This window comes from Chiloscyllium plagiosum, chromosome 26 (assembly GCF_004010195.1).
Source record: "Chiloscyllium plagiosum isolate BGI_BamShark_2017 chromosome 26, ASM401019v2, whole genome shotgun sequence".
Lineage (NCBI taxonomy): Eukaryota > Metazoa > Chordata > Chondrichthyes > Orectolobiformes > Hemiscylliidae > Chiloscyllium > Chiloscyllium plagiosum.
In genome coordinates, this window is record NC_057735.1 from 50,160,440 (window position 1) to 50,177,996 (window position 17,557).

The 17,557-nt window shown below is 40.6% G+C and overlaps 1 protein-coding gene across 2 annotated transcripts in view; it reads left to right on the plus strand.

The window, feature by feature from the left end:
• Positions 1 to 17,557, plus strand: part of ipo9 (importin 9) — a 71,433-nt gene that overhangs the window by 15,026 nt on the left and 38,850 nt on the right. For both annotated transcript variants that reach the window (XM_043717095.1, XM_043717094.1), the window contains exons 4-7: positions 4,650 to 4,851; positions 4,961 to 5,049; positions 11,395 to 11,481; positions 14,649 to 14,768. In XM_043717095.1, coding sequence (XP_043573030.1) covers positions 4,650 to 4,851; positions 4,961 to 5,049; positions 11,395 to 11,481; positions 14,649 to 14,768 — 498 coding nt within the window. The remainder of the gene's footprint in view (positions 1 to 4,649; positions 4,852 to 4,960; positions 5,050 to 11,394; positions 11,482 to 14,648; positions 14,769 to 17,557) is intronic.

Below are 17,557 nucleotides of genomic sequence, written 5' to 3' on the forward strand. Positions count from 1 at the left end.
CCGCAAATTTGGATTGGTCAGCAGGGACCTTCCTCGTTATTTTCAGGTTAGGGACTTCATCCAAAAAAAAACTACGCTTTTGACCAACAACTGTAGGTCTGACACAGAGAGGAGAGTGCTCTTGGTTTGTACTGGTTACCAACTATTGTGGAGCGGTGTCTCGAATGACATTGAGTGACTGTGAGTAAGAGTTGGGAGTGGAGAGCCCCTCAGAGATATGAGAGGACATTTGGGAGAACATGAGAAAGATCTCGATCTGTAACAGAACATATGCCATGCAGTTGAAGGTTCTTCATAGGATTCATTTGGCCCCAGATCGTCTTAGGATATTCAAAAAGGGAGCATCTCCAATCTGCCCCAAGTGCAAAATCAGCATAGATCCCCTCACTGTTTGTGGTCATGCCACTAGCTTCATAGGTACTGGAGCACTGTGGCAGGGGTAACGGAGAGGGTCTTGGGGGCCGAAGTAAAGGGGAAACCGGTCTCTGTCTTCTTGGGCTTGCCGAATTTATCTTCCTTAGACGCACATGGGGGAAAGAAGTATTTAACATTCTCACTTACAATGCAAGGAAGAATATTTTGATGAGCTGGGTGTCTGGGAACCTTCCCGGGCCTGTTGGAATGAAGTTAATTATGGAACGCATCCCTTTGGATTTCCTCACAAATCTGGTGCACCATAAAACAGAACTTTTTTAGAAGACATGGCAGCCCTTTTTTGAATTACATGGACATAGACTTGACTGCCATTTTAATTAGGGCATTTGTTTAGCCATGGTGATTAGGTTTAGTGAGCCTTGTGCCCTTGGAAGAAGAATTCTGAATAAATACGGGCACGAGAATTAATGCTCCCAAAGGTTGGGAGCTTCGGTGTGGTTGCGCTGAGTAGCGTTATTTATTTATAGATTTGTGGCGAATGTGGTTTTTGATTTGTAGAGTAATAGTTAGTTCATTGTAGTTATTATTTTTAATTGTATTTATGTACTTTTATAATTTTGTAAAGAACAAAATTTCTCTATAAAAAAACTGAAATGAGGAATTTCTGAAGCCAGAGGATGGCAAATTTGCAGCACTCATTGCTGCAGAGGTCTGTGGCAACCATGTCATTGAGTGCATTTAAGACAGAGGTTCTTGATAAGTAGGGAAATCAAGGGCTACGGAGAGAAGGCAGGAGAATAAGGTTGCAAAACATATCAGCCGTGATCAAATGGTGGAGCAGACTTGATTGGCCAAATGGTGTACTTCTGATCCTGTAACTTATGGTTATAAGTACTGTTATTGATCTGCAGGTACGAGTCTCAAGAGACATGAAATAGCACATCTGGTGAAAGGTAAAATAGGGAGGAACTGTTCCCCTCTGTACAGGCTAGGGTGCAAGAGGGTACACATTTGAAACAGGTATTAAAAGAAGACAAGAGGGAAAATTTTTTTGTGCAGCAAATGGTTAATGTGTAGAATGCCCTGCCCGAGTGTGTGGTGGAAGCAGATTCAGTTGAAGGATTCAGAAGGAAATTACTGTTTTTTTTAATAAAGGAAAAGTGTGCATTGTTATAGAGAGAAGGTGGAGTGAAGGCAGTAGGTGAATTATCCATTCAGAAAGCTGTTTTGTACATCATGGACTGAAGATCCATCTCCAATGCTGAAGAATTGTGAAATAAGGGAAAATTGAGAACTTAGGAACCTGCATTCGGGAAAAAATAAGGAAGGGAGGAAAAGTGAGTGAGTTAGCAGTTTGATCCAAGAAACCTAACAATGGGAAAACAACAGTTGATGGGTCAAAAAGTGAATTCACTTGCTTCACATTAAGGAACAACAGAGGAGCTATTACACTTTTGATGTGTAATCTGAGTTTTAAGAGTCAACAAGATTTGAAAGCAAATTTGCAGGCAAGTTGCAGAAAGCTACATGAACTATTAAATGGTGACTGTGGTACTGTTTTGATCAGTGTGTTTGCTGCTTGGTGAGACAGGAGGAGTTGCTAGAACTAGCTCTGGAGAATAAGGTGTGCCAAGTAGAAGATGTTTCAATGGAAGAGCTTTTGAGGATCAATGATTAAGACACTGATTAAAAATAAAAGTACTTCCGAAGCTAGAAATCTGATATAAAAACTGAAAGTCCTGGAGATATTCAGGAATGGCAGTATCTGAGGAGCCAGAGTTAAAGCTTGTGACAAAGAGCATTGCTGTCAAATGTTAATGTTGTTTAGCGCTCCAGTGTTTATGATCTGAATGGATATGAAGAAAGAACCGCCTCAGGCGACTGACTGTGTGGAGTTTGCAAGTTCTCCCCGTGTCTGCGTGGGTTTCCTCCGGGTGCTCCGGTTTCCTCCCACAGTCCAAAGATGTGCAGGTCAGGTGAATTGGCCATGCTAAATTGCCTGTAGTGTTAGGTAAAGGGTAAATGTAGGGGTATGAGTGGGTTGCGCTTTGGCGGGGCGGTGTGGTCTTGTTGGGCCGAAGGGCCTGTTTCCACACTGTAAGTAATCTAATCTAAACCAAGGAAAAATTAAAACTAAAAAAATGGATTAGAACTAATTTGTGTATTGCAACCCTCAAAAAGAGAGAGCTTTGTGCAAGTGTGACACATTTCTTTCTGGAAGATGACTTCAAAAGAAGCTTATGTCAGTGAAATATTCATTACACAGTAAGGAGTAAAATTGAATTATGAACAGAGGAAATTTAAAAGATGGAAGAAGAGTCAATCAAGGTATGAGAATGGGTTAGTGCCTGATGTCACAGACAAAAGCGAATCTGGTGAATTTAGATTGCTTCCTTATCTCTTAAGCCAGAAGCAGTTATTTGATTTATTCTTTACTCTCTCTCTCTTCACCCACCTGGGTTTTTGAAATAAGCATACAGCAAAAACCTTTAAGAGGAAGTCTAAAATAGAATTTACTAACAAAATATTTAGAACATGGGGGAGTTGTTTCGCTACTCCATTCACTTGCACATCAACTCAGGAAGTTTAAAAAAAAGGAAATCCGAGAGATTATAAATTCTGATAAATCTAGAAGTTTTAAAAATCAATTCATTAAGTTGTAAACTCCCAGAGGTAAATCCACTAATAGTTTCCTTGGTGAGCTGAGCCAAATAGTGTTCTTTCTACAAAGCAATGTATAGGCTTCCTTCTAGCCCGGACTTAGATGATGGGACCTAGGCTGGCTACAAACTCAGCATGGAATCTTGCTCTCCCTTGAGGTTAGCTAGCAACCAATTTAGAATCCCAGAAGCAATTATACAAGTATTAAGCAATTATACAATCCCTGCATTGTGGAAAGAGGCCGTTCATCTCATCTAGTCTGTGCCAAACCTTTCAAAGAGCATAGGTGAAGCATTAACTGGACAATTACTGACCAGTCAGACTAATGTTGATGACAATCTGTTACAAAATTAATCCTATGTGGAGAAATGAGCAAATAATGGCAAATCAGTATAGATTAATATTGATTTTAGATGGTTTGCTGTTATTTAACTTGATTGAGTTCTTCATTCCTTTAATGGGCATATGAATGAGAGTAATACAGTTGATATTATCTGAATTTGGAAATTAACATTCAAAAGGCGTTTGATGAAGTACTAAAACTTTTAGTTAAATTAAAGCCCCTGAAATTGAAGGGAAAGTGACAGCATGGATGCAAAACTGGTGGAGGGAGGAATATGGGGTGTATGGTTTGTTCTGGTGTGGAAGCAAATATCTTAGTGTTTCTAAACATTAATATCTGTACTCTGATTTGGATATCTGTACTGTTCTTTTTGAAACATATTAATGACATCATCTTGAAAGTATAAGGGAGAATTTCAAAATTTGTGAATAAAGTAAGGTTGCAAATGAAGGAGAGAAATCTGCTTTTGGATGCAGGCTGATGAAATGGGTAGACACATGACAGAATTTGAATGTAGAGAACAAAATGATACATTTTGGTAAGAGAATGAAGGGAGGCCATATGAGTGAAATATAACTTTAAACTAGGTGCCAGGATAGAGATCTGATTGTGTGTACACAAATCTTTGAAATAGCAGAGCAAGTTGAAAAGCTGTTTTAAAAAGAAATGTGTGACTGTTGAGTTTCACAATTTGATAAAGGCATGAAGTACCTGCAGTAAAGTTAAGCTAAAAATTTGCATTAAATTTTAAAAATCCCTATTTGTTATGTTGCACTGCAGGAATGAAAGATCTTAAAGCTGAAGGGAGATTTACTAAAATGGCACAAGGGCGAAGAAACTTGATTGTGTAGAAACTACAGAACTTCATATCAGTCCACATGTTTGTAGTTAACACCCATTCCTACTTTCCATCACTTGACTTAATTGCCTTTTCTGGGAGAGTTGTAGGTTTGTTAGGTTCTAATTGGGAAAACTGAACTCATTGCCTCAGCTAAATTTGTTGTCTTAACCAAATGATTTACAAGTAAGAGGATAAGGTTTTGTAATTTAAAGTAGCAAAGGCTAAATAGTGATCTAGAGCTGTTTGGGGTGCGTGTGTGTCTGTCTCCTTTGTACTCATGTATTAATATACACTGTGGTTCCAATGTGGATCAACTGAGGATGAGCCATAAATGTGGCATATCTATGGTTGCCCACAGACTGAGAATGAATGAGAAAAGTGAATTGAGGATTATCACCATCTGATCATTTGCTTGAACTTTTGTTGTAGGCAAAGGTGGCCATCAGAGAGCTTTTACCAAATGGTCTGCGAGAGTCGATCAGTAAAGTGCGTTCGAGTGTAGCTTATGCTATATCGGCAATAGCTTACTGGGATTGGCCAGAGGCATGGCCAGAGCTCTTCCGACTATTGATGGAGATGCTGATTAGTGGTGATGTGAATGCAGTGCACGGGGCTATGCGGGTGCTCACAGGTATGATTAATGGGTATTCTTTTCAGAACCCTAATTGTTTTAAACCACAATTCAGGAAGATAAAACTGGGGCTCTTTTTGCTTACTAATACCTCTGTCTCCTTCTGCAGAATTCACCCGAGAAGTGACAGATACACAGATGCCACTTGTGGCTCCTGTAATTTTGCCAGAAATGTATAAAATTTTTACAATGGCTGAGGTAAGTGACAAGCGATGGCAGTTGTTCTTTTAGGTTCCCTGAACTATCAAAGACAGAGAAACAAGCTTCCAAAGCCAGTTGAAGTTCTAATATCTATATTAAAGAATTTTAAAATTCCTCATAGGATATGAATGATGCGGAGTAGGTCTGTTATCCAATTCTCTCTCTCCCCCCCCCCCCCCCCAAAGAAAACAGTTGCTGATGAACACCGTACAACATTGTTGAACTGTAGATACAGCACTGTGCTATTAGGAAGGGGATTTTGATTTTGTTACAATACCCAATATTGGGGAACAGGTTGAATATGATAACATTCCTTGATGTTTAATTTTGCCAAATAACTTGAGTCTGACCTGCACTCGTTACTTGGGTAGCCTGCAAATCAAAGGACATTTAGTTTTCCAACTGGCAGGTTCAGCTGCGCTAGTGAATTGTCACTTGGCCTTCGACCACCCTATTCTGACCAGTGACCCCATATTAGATGACAAAATCAAACTGCTGGAGACGCTCAGCAAGTCTGACAGCGTCTGTGGAGAGAAAAGAGTGAATGCTTTAAGTTCAGTGACCCTTGTTCAGAATATTCAGGGCTGATCTGTTAATATTTTGAAATCCACATTCTCAGATAACCCCAGCTAACTCAGATTCTTGGCAGTCAAAGGAATTAATCTACCACTGCCTTACAATAATTCTATGATCCCACTTCTTCTGCCCCCTGAGGCTAAGTGTTCCAAAGTTGTCAATCCTATGGGAGAAGAAATTTTTGCTCTTCTGTCCAAAAAGGAAGAACCCTAATTTTAAAACAGTGCTTCCTAATTCTGGGCTTCTCCACAGGAGAAAATATTACTGTGCCATCTTGTCGACATCATTCAGGATTTTGTGCATCCCAGTTAAGTCAGCCCTCTTTGTTCTAATCTCCCCTGGAATAAGTCGAACTTGTCAAGTACGTTTTCAAAATAAAAAACAACACACTCCATTCCAGGTTTCAGTCTTGTAAACCTCTGAATTGCCTCCAATTTATTTGCATTCTTCATCAATTATGGAAACCAAAACCGCGCGGTATTCAAGATGTGGTCTCATCAATGTCTTGTATAACTGAAGCATAATATCCTATGTATTTTAGTTCATCTCACAATAAAGGGTAGTAGTTCATTAGACTTCTTGATACTGACCTTTTGTGACTCATACATCTAGATCGCTCAAAATCTCAAAATTCTGCAATCATCCTGTTTAAATGTTCTTGTGCTTTTTCATTCTTCCTGTCAATGTGAACAGTTTCGCACTTTGTAAAAACAATGACTGCAGATGCTGGAAACCAGATTCTGGATTAGTGGTGCTGGAAAAGCACAGCAGTTCAGACAACATCTGAGGAGTAGTAAAATCGATATTTCGGGCAAAAGCCCTTCAGGGCATCAAAGTTTCACACTGTGCTTATAATACACCATCTGCCAAAGTTTTGTCCACTCACTCAAGCTATCCATCCTTATCTGAGTGCGCAAAAGCTTTTCCTCACAAGGAGTGGTTCGAGTGCATTGTCTGGAAACGTGGAGGTAGTTTCAATCAAGTCATTCAAGAGGCCATGAGAGGATGATTTTAAATAAAACTGTTGTGCAAGGATACGAAATGGGCAGTCGGTTGGCTTTGAGTCACAATGTTCATTTGGAGAGCTGGTGCAAACACAATGGACCGAATGTGCCGCAACAGTTTGGCAACATACTTCCCTACTATCTGTGTTGTCTGCAAATATAACTACCATGCCTTTGTTCTCCTTGTCAAAATAATTGATGCAAATTGCAAAAAATTGATACCCCAGCACAGAACCTGCAGGACCCCATTCATCGCATCCTGCCAGTTTGGCAAAAAAGAACTTTGCCTACCAACCATCAGCCATCTTTCCATCCATGCTAACATTCCACACATATTAGAACTTTTATTTTCTTCAATAACCATTCATGTTCTGCCTTATCTGCCTTCTGGAAATCCATTGCCTTTAAATGTTCTTGTGCTTTTTCATTCTTCCTGTCAATGTGAACAGTTTCGCACTTTGTAAAAACAATGACTGCAGATGCTGGAAACCAGATTCTGGATTAGTGGTGCTGGAAAAGCACTTTGATGCCCTGAAGGGCTTTTGCCCGAAATGTCGATTTTACTACTCCTCAGATGTTGTCTGAACTGCTGTGCTTTTCCAGCACCACTAATCCAGAATCTGGTTTCCAGCATCTGCAGTCATTGTTTTTACAAAGTGCGAAACTGTTCACATTGACAGGAAGAATGAAAAAGCACAAGAACATTTAAACAGGATGATTGCAGAATTTTGAGATTTTGAGCGATCTAGATGTATGAGTCACAAAAGGTCAGTATCAAGAGGGCTTGCCTTTATCCACAGCACATGTACTCCTTTAATGATGTCTCAAATTAGTTAAATATGATTTTTTTTCTTTCATAAATCATGCTGATTTCCGACTTGAGGTATTTCTAAGTACCTAGTTTTGGTTTTAATACAAACACAGAATTCTGGAGAAACTCAGCAGGTTTGGCAGCATCAGCTAGTGTTTCAGATTCAATATGACACCTCTTCAAAACTGTGTTCAAACACATTCCCCATAAAATCTGGCTAATTTATTTATAAATTACAGTTTTCTTCTCTTGAATAGAGGGATATGTAAAGTCTGATAGAACATTTCGTGGATTGAGGGGAAAAAAATGGAAAATTAACACTAATGCACCTACTACCACTCAAGAACCTAGGAAGAAGCCCAACTGGACCTTGAAACTTTGTTGACATGTAGCTGCTTCAGCTAGCTTAGTGTTACTTCCTTAGTGATTGTAATTTCACTAACGTTCTCTTTCCCTTCAAGGTTCTGACTTACAGCTATTACTGGAATGTTTTGTTGTAACCTGTATAGTGAATACAAAAGCAAAATACTGTTTACTTCATCTGCCATTTCCTTATTGTCCACTATTAATACCCCTCTCTAGAGGACCAACCCTCACTTTGCTTCACCTTTGAAGAAGAGTCATGCCAGAATTGAAATGTTAACTCCTGTTTCTCTCCAATGCTACCAGATCTCCTGGATTTCTCAATTATTCTGTGTTTGTCTCATTTTACTTGCTTTCTTATTTTGGAGAGGAAGTTTAGAAATTCTTGCTAACCATTTTTACATTCATAACCAGCTTATTCTTGTACTCAATTTTTTTCCTCTTGATTCATCTTTTAGTCATTCACTGTATTCTGACCAATCACCTGACCTGCCATTGACCTGTGTGCAGTTAATATTATGGTTGCAGGTTTCGATTCATTAATATGTAAATCCTAGGACTTCTTTCAAGTCACATTCCCAAGATAACTTAAGGTTTTATTTTTTTTTAAAAAAGTGCCACCATAATTACATTCTAAGTGATTAAAGACTTAACAGCAATCTAGGTTTATTCAATACATTGCATCAGTTGTATGATACTTTGATCTTTTACTATAAATTCTGTGTCCTATGATCATGCTCCACTAGCTGCCTGATGATGGAGCCGCACTCCGAAAGCTGTGCTTCCAAATAAACCTGTTGGACTGTAACCTGATGCTGTGATTTTTAACTATGTCCACTCCAGTCCAACACCGGCACCTCCACGTCATGCCTAAGTATTTTAGTTAAGTGGTGGATAGAATTTTAATAATAATAGAATACTCAGAACAAGTATGTTCCAAAATATTCCCTAAATGTCTGATACTGTGTATCTATCTATCTAGCTTAACATTTCACTTCTCTTCAGCTAGCTCAACTTCCACATAGCTGCCTAGTTTGTTTTAGACCCATTCTTCTCCCTTGCACACTGGATGTAAAATTCAATCCTATTGTAATTGGTATTGCCTGGAGTTGCCACGTTAAACAATACCAAGTCTAATATAACTGCTGTGTGGCTGGTTCTACAATGTATCATTCCTAAGGAACTATCTCAAAAGCATTCTGTGATCCAGTTCATAAATGTGTAGATTAATGTCATACATGATTACTATCCCTTATCACAAGTACTCAAAACTTGATTATTGTATTTTTTTCAGTGTCTTTTAATCACATTGTGGTTACTGTTAGAGTCAGCAGACTATTCCTTCTAATGAATTCTTTCCCCAACTATTTCACATTTCCACCTAACTTGATTCTACACCCTAAACTCTTGGATCAAGGTAATGTTCAGCTATTTCACTAATGCCATCCTTGATTAACAGTGCTACCCCTCCTTTACTGAGCTTCCTATTTTTCTTTAATGTCACATGCCCCTTAATAGTCAGAAATACGACCGAATCATTTTGCAGCCAGTCAGGTCATGACATATCTTTGTGCATTGTCAATTTATTTATAAGTGCTTCTCTCATTCAGATACAAAGCCTTTAATTTTGCTGTCTTGTTATCTTTTAAATGTCTAGTTTTGATTTCTGATGCATTGAGTATTTTTCTTTCTGTCCGTTCCTGCCATTGTCTGATGCTAATTTCTAATTTTACCTTCTACGTCGTCTCAATTCTTTGATATACCACACCTTCCCACATTTGATTCCCGACACCAATACTAATGGTGTCTAATGGTCTAATGGTGTCTAATTCTCTGTTTCCTTAGTTATGAAATTTGCAAGAACACTGGTCGCAACATGGTTCAGTTGTACACAGTCTCAAATGTAAAGCATCCCCCTTTCTGGTGCTGGTGCCCCACCAAGTGGAGCACGTGCTCCTACACTGGTCTTTGAGCCGCATATTCATCTTTATAATTTGTACCCAATGCTAAGTTGCACACAACTCCGTTAATAATTTAGAGATTACAACTTTTGCAGTTCTGTTTGTCAATTTAATGCAGAGTTCCCCATACTGTATGCAGGAACCCTTTCCTATTTCTGTCTGTGCTGACACCTACTTGGGCTGTGACAACTGGATTCTCACGCTCCCACCTCCTGTCTAATCCCAAGCAGATGCCTCAGTCCCTGGAGCCATGCAAACAACTCAGCTATTTGCATTTTCACTCTTTGCTGTAGTTGCCTCCCATCCACATCACCACCACCGTTATGCTATCTCCCACATCCGATGCATTTGTTTTTCATCTCTCCTCCTGCAAAAGTCTGAGATGCAACACTGATAGAGGCAACTGGTCTCTTGATTGCAACACAATGCAGTGCGGAATTCATGATTTTCTTGAATGAACAGGAGTAGAATTTTACTATCTTTTGTCCCAGGAAAAACATAATAAAATGCAACATCTTGAGGACATAGGTTTAAGGTGAGAAGAGAAAGATTTAAAGAGGACCTGTAGCTTTTTTACACAGAGGGTGGTGCATGTATGGAATGAGCTGCCGGAGGAAATGATGGAGGCTGGTACAATTAAAACATTTATGAAGGCATTTTAATGGGTATATGAATAGAAAAGGTAAGATGGATATGGACCAAATGCTAGCAAATGGTACTAGGTCACATTGGAATGTCTGGTTGGCACAGATGAGTGGACTGAAGGGTCTCTTTCCGTTTTGTATGACTGTTAGCCCTGTCACTCCCTGATGGCATTGTGATTGTGCCTAGTCAAAGACTGCAGCTGTTCAAGAAGAAGCTCTCCGCCACCACCTCAAGCATAACTGGCAATGGGCAATAAACGTGTTGCTGTACATTGGCTTCAGCTCAAGATACTTGCCTTTTTCCTGAATTATGGCGTTTCCCTTCTCTTGTTTCTATATTATGATTGATCTGGTTTAAATGGGAGATTGTGACCCAGAATCTCTTTACGCTGGTGTGAGTGTTATCAACAGAGCTACAGTTAACACTACCCTGAAGACCTCCTGCAGTGATGTTGATTGACCTTCAACAATCACAGCACCTTTTTCAGTATGTTTTGCCCAGTAGAGAGTTTCCCCAATTCCATCTTTACTAATGCTTGTCACACAGGAGTTCAGCTCTTTTGAGTGAGGCTGTAATCAGGCCAGAAGCTGAGTAGTCCAGAATGAACAAGTTGAGAATAATGGTCAAAGAAAGGTAAGTCATACAGTCACAAACGGTTCAGGAACAAATGCATTTACTAAAACATCATTGAAAAATGAAATGATTGGAACAATTAGTGAAAATGAATTATATTACCTGTATAGCAGTGTATTATTGTGAATTCAGACAAACTTTTCAATACTTCATTGTTTTAATTGACAAATGTTTAGAAGCTGCAGATGTAGCAATATAGAATCATTGGCGACCTTTAAGCGGCATTTGGATAGGTACATGGATCGGTACTTAATCTAGGTTAGAAGTTCGGCACAACATCGTGGGCCGAAGGGCCTGTTCTGTGCTGTATTGTTCTATGTTCTATGTTAATTAGTGTTCATTTCTATAGGTTTATAGTATTCGAACCAGAGCACGTGCAGTTGAGATCTTCACCACATGCGCCAACCTTATCTGTGCGATTGAAGAGGTTGAGAAGGTAGGTGAAAGACTAAATGGTGAAATAGAAAGCATTTGGCACGTTGGGTCAACTCCTTTCTTTTAAAAAAAAACACTTCTCAGTTGTGAGCTCTCCACTTCTCCATCTACCCATGAGCTCAGTTGTCCTCCAAGCCAAATCAGTCTGCAGATTCTATTCATGTTCTTAATCAAGATTATTACAGGTACTGTATTAGGTGCATGCACTGTATCCTGCTGGCAGAAATATACTTGTATCTGTCTTGTGTATACACACAAGTGTGTACATGTGTGATATCAATGTATATATGCATTAATAATTGATGTATCTTTTGAGATAGTAATGATAATAAACTTGTAGTGGTCGTCATTTCCACTGTGTAAACTGATGGCATCTTCTAGCATATGCCCAAATGCAGTTAAACCATGGAAATTTGAAGTTGCTGTCAATTGTTTGATGCATACTCTACAGGGCAGCTGTTGAAGTACCTACACTGCTCAGAAAACTGCAGTCCATTAGCAACCATTGAACTGATGAGATCTTCCATTCTAGCACCGAACATTATTGTGGAAGCCTATTTAACAAATTACACTTTGTTTAAAAAGGTGTAACTTTGTTTATAAGTTCATAATTATTTCTAAATAGCCCTCCTGATTGTGAGTAATTTTATTTTCTAAATGTTTAAATTTCTCCATAATAAATTCAATATGACTTTTTCCAAAGTTCTGTTTTGTCTCATATCTTAAATCAATAGTAAAAAATGAAATGGGGTCAGATGGCATAGAACCTGTGTGGGTAGAACTGAGGAACCGCAAAAGTGGAAAAAACAGTTGGAGTTATGTACAGGCTTCCAAATAGTAGTCAGGAGCTGGGGCATAAGATACACGAGGAGGTAGAAAAGGTGTGCAGGAAAGGCAAAGTTACAGTGATCATGGGGAATTTCCATATGGATTGGGAAAACCAGGTTGGTAGTGGATTACAAGAAATGGAATTTGTGGAATGTCTATGAGATGGCTATTTGGAGCAGCTTGTGGTGGAGCCCACTAGGGAGCAGGTGATACTGGATTTAGTGTTGTGCAGTGAGGCAGACTTGATAAGGGAGCTTAAGTTAAAAGAACCGTTAGGAAGCATGATCATATTAACTCTGCAGTTGAGATGGAGAAGATAGAATCAGAGGTAACTGTATTACAGTTGAATAAAGGCAACTACACAGGCATGAGGGAGATGCTGAGCAGGAAAGACAGTGGGACTGCAATGGCAGGAGTTTCTGGGAGTAATTCAGGAGACACAACAAAGATTCATCTCAAGGTAAAAGAAGCATGGTACAGGGCGGCGGATGAGGCAACCACGGCTGACTAGGGAAGTGAGGGATAGTGCAAAAGAGAAAGCATAGTGTGACGAAGGATAGTGGAAAACCAGAGGGTTGGAAAGCTTTGGCAACAAAAAAGAGGGAGAAATGTAAATATGAGGGTAAGCTAGCCACTATTATAAAGGAAGACTGCAGGAGTTTCTTTAGATATAGAGAGGGCAAAATAGAGGCAAACGTGGACATTGGGCCACTGGAAAATGATGCAGGGGAGATAGTAATGACGAGCAAGGAAATGGCTGAGAAACTGAACAATTACGTCGTGTCAGTCTTCACAGTGGAAGACACTAGTAATATCCCAAACATTCAAGAGAGTGAGAAGGTAGAGGTGAGTATAATTGCCATCATCAAGGAAAACGTGCTAGAAGAACTGAATGGCCTAAAGGTGGATAAATCACCTGGACCAGATGGACTACACCCCGGAGTCCTAAGGGAGGTAGCTGAAGAGATAGTGGAGGCATTAGTGGTGATCTTTCAGTAATCGTTAGAATCTGGGAGGGTCCCAGAGAACTGGAAAATTGATAACATGACACCCTGTTTAAAAAATGAGTAAGGCAAAAGACGCACAATTATAGACTGATTAACCTAACCTCCGTTCTGGGTAAGATCCTGGAATCCATTATGAAGAATGAGATTTCTGAATACTTGGAAGTGTACGGGCAAAGCCAGCATGGGTTCATCAAGGGGAGGTCGTGCCTTACCATCTGCAAGAATTCTTTTGAGGAAATAATAAGCAGGATAGATGAAGGAGAGCCAATGGATGTTATCGACCTGGACGTAAAGAAAGCTTTTGACAAAGTGCTGCACAGGAGGCTACTGAGTAAAATAAGAGCCCATGGTGTCAGAGGCAAGGTGCTAGCATGGGTATAAACTTGGCTGTCTGGCAGAAAGCAGAGCATGAAAGAGTCTTTCTCAGGATGGCAGCCGGTGATAAATGGTGTTCCGCAAGGCTCAGTGTTGGGACCACAGTTTTTCAGTTTAGACATTACTAACCAAGATGGAGGAACTGAGGGCATTCTGGCTAAGTTTTCAAATGATATAAAGATAGTTGGAGGAACAGGTAGCATCAAGAAGGTGGGGAGCCTGCAAAGGAATTTGGATAGGTTAGGAGAGTGGGCACGGAAGTGGCACATGGAGTACAACATAGGAAAGTCTGAGGCCATGCACTTTGTGAGGAAGAATAGAGGCATGAACTATTTTCTAAATGGGGAGAAAATTCTGAAGTGCTAAGAGACGTGGGATTTCTAGTCCAGGATCCTCTCAAGGTAAACTTGCAGGTTGAATCAACAGTTAGGAAGGCAAATGCAATAATTGCATTTATTTTGAGAGGACTAGAACATAAAAGCCGGAATGTACTTCTGCGGCTCTATAAGGCTCTGGTCAGACCACATTTGGAATATTGCGTGCAGTTTTGGGGCACGTAACTCAAGAAGGATGTATTGACCTTGGAGCATGTTCAGCGGAGGTCCATGAGAATGGTTCCAGGAGTGAAAAGGTTCTTGAGTATCAAGGGTTATGGCAAGAAAGTGGGAGAATGGGGTTGAGAAACTTATCAGCCATGGTTGGTTGGCAGAGCAGACTTGATAGGCTGAATAGCCTAATTTCTGCTCCTGTGTATTGTGATCCGATGTATGCCCCAATGATTTATTGATTTGAGGGTATGCTGAGCATATGGGTTATATTATATCTGAAGCAATAAACAAACTGCTGGAGAATCTCAGCAGGCTGGACAACATCTGTGAAGAGGAATCAGAGTTAAAGTTTTGGTTCCAGTGACCCTTTAAAATTGTATCTGAAGGCTATTTCTCTACATCTTTTTCAGGGTGCAGCCAAGGCATTGATCTTTCCTGTGGTACAGCAGTTCACAGAGGCATTTGTACAAGCCTTGCAGATGCCTGATGGCCCAAGCTCAGATAGTGGGCTAAAGATGGAAGTTCTGAAGGTGAGTACTGTGGGGAATGAGGCAACACATGAAACTTGAACTTGGGCCCTTAAAACCAAATAATCGTCAGTTTTAGTCATAGAAGTGAAGGTATTGAATCATTCCTGTTCTTCTTGAGGAATAGCGTACAATTCCAGGGCTCAAGCAAGCAATGGCACCTGCAGTTCCACAGATGATAGCTCTTCTGAGGAGTGTCACCTACTGTCCGAATTCCTGAGAGACTGACCCCTCCTTCCAGGTCTATTGCAGACAGTGACTGTCTCAACCCCTGATCTCGATTCTCCTGTTAGTGATGACAATGATATCTGCGGCTGATTCTGTGTATAAAAAGATGTTAGCTCCAAAGCCCTGCTTCTGTTTCTTTGTGACACAGAAGTGTTCCTGATCCTTACTTCTGATTCTTTTGTGGATATACCCATTTCAAACCGGTATGCTGTTTTTGAAAATGTACGGGGTGATGGATTCTCAGGAGAACGTTGCATGAACAACCAAGTTTCTGGTATTGAGACTGGCTCTTAGGCAATGAGGGGTACGTCGGTTTCCAAGAGATCAATTGTGTTAGGAGATTCTGTAGTCCGAGATACAGACAGACGTTTCTGTGGCCAGCAGAGAAAAAGCAGAATGGTGTGTTGTTTCCCTGGTGCCAGGATCAAGGATGTCTCAGAGGGTGCAGAATGTTCTCACGGGGGAGAGGGGCCAGCAAGAGGTCATTGTCCATGTTGGAACCAACGATATAGGAAGGGAAAAGGTTGAGATTCTAAAGGGAGATTACAGGGAGTTAGATAGAAATGTAAAAAGGAGGTCCTCAAAGGTAGTAATATCTGGATTACTCCCAGTACTACGAGCTCGTGAGGGCAGGAATAGGAGGATAGAGCAGATGAATGCATGGCTGAGGAGCTGGTGTATGGGAGAAGGATTTACATTTTTGGATCATTGGAATCTCTATTGGGTTAGAAGTGACCTGTACAAGAAGGACGGATTGCACCTAAATTGGAAGGGGACTAATATACTGGCAGGGAAATTTGCTAGAACTGCTTGGGAGGATTTAAACTAGTAAGGTGGGGGGTTGGGACCTAGGGGATAGTGAGGAAAAAGATCAATCTGAGGCGGGTACAGTTGAGAACAGAAGTGAGTCACAGTCAGGGCAGGCAGGGACAAGGTCGGATTGATAAATTAAACTGCATTTATTTCAATGCAAGGGGCCTAACAGGGAAGGCAGATGAACTCGGGGCATGGTTAGGAACATGGGACTGGGATATCATAGCAAGTACAGAAACATGGCTCAGGGATGGGCAGGACTGACAGCTTAATGTTCCAGGATACAAATGCTACAGGAAGGATAGAAAGGGAGGCAAGAGAGGAGGAGGGTGGGAGGTGGGGGTGGCATTTTTGATAAGGGATAGCATTACATCTGTGCTGAGGGTGGATATTCCCGGAAATACATCCAGGGAAGTTATTTGGATGGAACTGAGAAATAAGAAAGGGATGATCACCTTATTGGGATTGTATTATAGACTCCCCAATAGTCAGAGGGAAATTGAGAAACAAATTTGTAAGGAGATCTCAGCTACCTGTAAGAATAATAGGGTAGTTATGGTCTGGGATTTTAACTTTCCAAACATAGACTGGGACTGCCATATTGTTAAAGGTTTAGATGGAGAGGAATTTCTTAAGTGCGTACAAGACAATTTTCTGATTCAGTATGTGGATGTACCTACGAGAGAAGGTGCAAAACTTGACCTACTCTTGGGAAATAAGGCAGGGCAGGTGATTGAGGTGTCAGTGGGGGAGCACTTTGGGGCCAGCGACCATATTTCTATTCGTTTTAAAATCATGATGGAAAAGGATAGACCAGATCTAAAAGTTGAAGTCCTAAATTGGAGAAATGCCAATTTTGACGGTATTACGCAAGAACTTTCGGAAGCTGATTGGAGGCAGATGTTCGCAGGTAAAGGGACGGCTCGAAAATGGGAAGCCTTCAGAAGTGAGATAACCAGAATCCAGAGAAAGCATATTCCTGTCAGGGTGAAAGGGAAGGCTGGTAGGTATAGGGAATGCTGGATGACTAAAGAAATTGAGGGTTTGATTAAGAAAAAGAAGGAAACATATGTCAGGTATAGACAGGATAGATCGAGTGAATCCCTAGAGTATAAAGGCAGTAGGCATATACTTAAGAGAGAAATCAGGAGGGCAAAAAGGGCACATGAGATAGCTTTGGATTCTCCTTAATTCTATTTGCCAAAGGGTCTTTACAAATATATTAAGTACAAAAGGGTAAGTAGGGAGAGGATAGGCCCCCCCAAAGATTAGCAAGGCGGCCTTTGTGTGGAGCCACAGAAAACGGGGGAGATACTAAATGAATATTTTGCATCAGTGTTTACTGTGGAAAAGGATATGGAAGATATAGACTGTAGGGAAATAGATGGTTACATCTTGCAAAATGTCCAGATTACAGAGGAGGAAATGCTGGATGTCTTGAAACGGTTAAAGGTGGATACATCCCCAGGATCTGGTCAGGTGTTCCCAAGAACTCTGTGGGAAGCTAGAGAAGTGATTGCTGGGCCTATTGCTGAGATATTTGTATCATCGATAGTCACAGGTGAGGTGCCAGAAGACTGGAGGTTGGCTAACATGGTGCCACTGTTTCAGAAGGGCGGTAAAGACAAGCCAGGGAACCATAGACTGGTGGGCAAGTTGTTGGAGGGAGTCCTGAGGGACAGGATATACATGTATTTGGAAAGGCAAGGACTGATTAGGGATAGTCAACATGGCTTTGTGCGTGGGAAATC